The sequence below is a fragment of the Oratosquilla oratoria genome, chromosome 17 (assembly GCF_046742065.1).
Source record: "Oratosquilla oratoria isolate Oo_2021 chromosome 17, ASM4674206v1, whole genome shotgun sequence".
NCBI classification, from domain to species: Eukaryota; Metazoa; Arthropoda; class Malacostraca; order Stomatopoda; family Squillidae; genus Oratosquilla; species Oratosquilla oratoria.
Genome location: NC_134793.1, coordinates 52,916,048 through 52,918,547, shown reverse-complemented (window position 1 = coordinate 52,918,547; position 2,500 = coordinate 52,916,048). Strand labels below are relative to the sequence as shown.

Sequence of the window (2,500 nt, the reverse complement as noted above, 5' to 3'; positions counted from 1 at the left end):
GGCTTAGTGGATCCTTGGCATGTAAATGCCCACAGTTTGATAACCTTTTCCGTTATAGGTGATACTTTTTCTTTCATTATAAATGCTAACAGACTGTTTCAGTGGTATCAGTGTTGCTCCTTCGGTAGTAAAGGAGTTATGCCCCCACCTCAAGTAGTCTCTTATGCTGCCATGCTATTCCATTCGTTTCCGTAGCATTCCCTCGGTAGCGAGAAGGTTAAAGGAGGCACTGCGCCTTTGTAATTCAGATTGTCATGCTTCTGACCTTAGTTCCCGTTTTGCGCTCTGTCGTGAGGGATCCGTTACATATGCAGGTTTGTCGTTGTCGCAGCAACAAGTCATGTATGTAAAATAAAATAATTGTTACCATCTACAGTTATGTGTCGGTCATGTAGATATGGTTATCTGTGATGTGATGCAGTTCTCAAAGTTATTGTGTTTTATTGTGTATGCACGTCTATCTCCATTCCCCCATCCGTTATGTCGTAAGATCTTCATGCGCCGAAAGCAATTTCACCACAACTCGGTACTGTCATCCAGTGTAGTTTGTAGGCCTTCTATTAAGAACAAGCATCTAAGTGTTCCAACATCGACACAGATCTTGTAAATATGCTGCCTTCAAGCCATAGTTACAGATCTCTGTCCACCAGCATGACTAAAATAAAGATGACTAACCTAACTAAAACACCGTTCATAGCAGGCTATTACTCGTATAATATTCACACGTTAATACCAAACATAAAAGAGCATAAGCATAACCATACTCTCAGTATCATTGGTGTTTTGTTTAGGTAAAGGAAGATATGAATTGCAAGTGCCTTACTTGGTTGTTGTCTACAGTTACATTAAATCTTAGGGACTATAGTGGGATCAGAGTCACGTAGTCTTCTACGTTCAGAGAAAAATCTACACTCGTATAGGAATACCTAGCTTTTACTATCCCTCTTTTCTGCTGTTCTTTTTAAATCTCTCCTGTAGCAATCTTAATGCTTCATCTCTTTTTTTTTTTCATGCTTTTGTGCCGGAAGATTAGAATGCTACTTTCGTGTTCCTCTCGTATTGAAAAAGGCTGAATAAGAGATCTGAGGGTTCTCCGTTCTCACGCAAAGTCTCAAGGCTTGCTTTGACGCGGCTAGCCCCCTTGAAAGGGATGAAAGGTAATTTGTATATACATACTGAATTAACGCGTGCACGTACTGCCAAAGACGAAGAATTCATATTGCGGAACTGGATACTTCTGAAATACTGTTAAATTCACATCTATGAAAAACATTTTATGCGTCAGCTGACTACTTTACATAAGAACATAAGAACATAAGAATGAAGGAGACTGCAAGTGACCATAAGGCCTACACTAGGCAGCTCCGTATCCATCACCACCTGCCATCCCCATCCATAAAGTTGTCTGATCGTTTTTTAAAACAACTGATAGTTTCAGCGCTTACTACATGGTTACTAAGTTTATTCCATTCGTCGACCACCCAATTAGTAAACCAATTCTTGCCTATTTCCTTTTTAAATCTAAATTTTTCCAGTTTATAACCATTACTGCGAATCCTGCCCTGTTGTTTTAATATGATGACCTTGTTTGCATTACCCTTGTGATGCCTTTGATCCACTTGAACACCTCTGTTAGATCACCCCGCACTCTGTGTCTTTCCAGAGAGTGTAAGTTAAGGTGCCTAAGCCTCTCTTCGTAAGGCAAATTTATAAGTCCATGTATCATTTTGGTCATTCTTCTCTGTACTGATTCTAGTGAATTGATGTCCATTCTGTATGACGGAGACCAAAACTGTACCGCATAGTCGAGGATGGGTCTAGCTATCGCTAGATAGAGTTTAATAATTACCTCTGGACTTCTATTCGTTACCGTCCTAGCAATGAAACCTAATGCTCTGTTAGCTTTATTCCTGGCGCTAATGCACTGTTTCCTGGTTTTAAGATCTGGACTCACTAGAACTCCCAAGTCTCTCTCGCACTCAGTTTTCTCTAAAAGCGTGTTATCTAAGCTGTGTCTATTTTCGGGGTTGTGTAGCCCTACGTTTAACACGCTACACTTAGAGACATTAAAGTTCATTTGCCATTTCACCGACCATATGAACAATTTGTTAAGATCATCCTGCAGAATCTCTGCGTCGTCTCCTGACCTAATTAGGCGTCCTATTTTAGTGTCGTCCGCAAACTTACTAACATCACTATTTATCCCGTCGTCTAAGTTGTTTATGTATAATTACAGCTTTTTAATTATTTCAATAGATATGAGATACTGTATAAGTTACATCTAGCAACATCTATTTGACTAAAAATAGATAAAATAAACCAAAATCTCTTGTGAAATAGTTTTTGACAACAATCTCTCCAAATGAAACTGGATTATGCTAATAATCAAGGACAAGGCCACCCTGAGCCTAGGTTGCCGCAACTTACGTTAAAGACCTTTCCAAAGGTAATGGCAGCCCTTCCATCAGGATGTTTCCATTGGGCGCAGTCCCAGATGTTC

The 2,500-nt window shown here is 39.8% G+C and overlaps 1 protein-coding gene across 1 annotated transcript in view; it reads right to left on the bottom strand.

Moving 5' to 3' along the window:
* LOC143034205 (uncharacterized) overlaps positions 1-2,500 on the bottom strand; it is a 130,836-nt gene that overhangs the window by 100,927 nt on the left and 27,409 nt on the right. The window contains exon 3 of the mRNA XM_076200147.1: positions 2,428-2,500. This exon is cut by the window's right edge and continues 81 nt beyond it. Within this exon, the coding sequence (XP_076056262.1) occupies positions 2,428-2,500 (73 nt within the window). The remainder of the gene's footprint in view (positions 1-2,427) is intronic.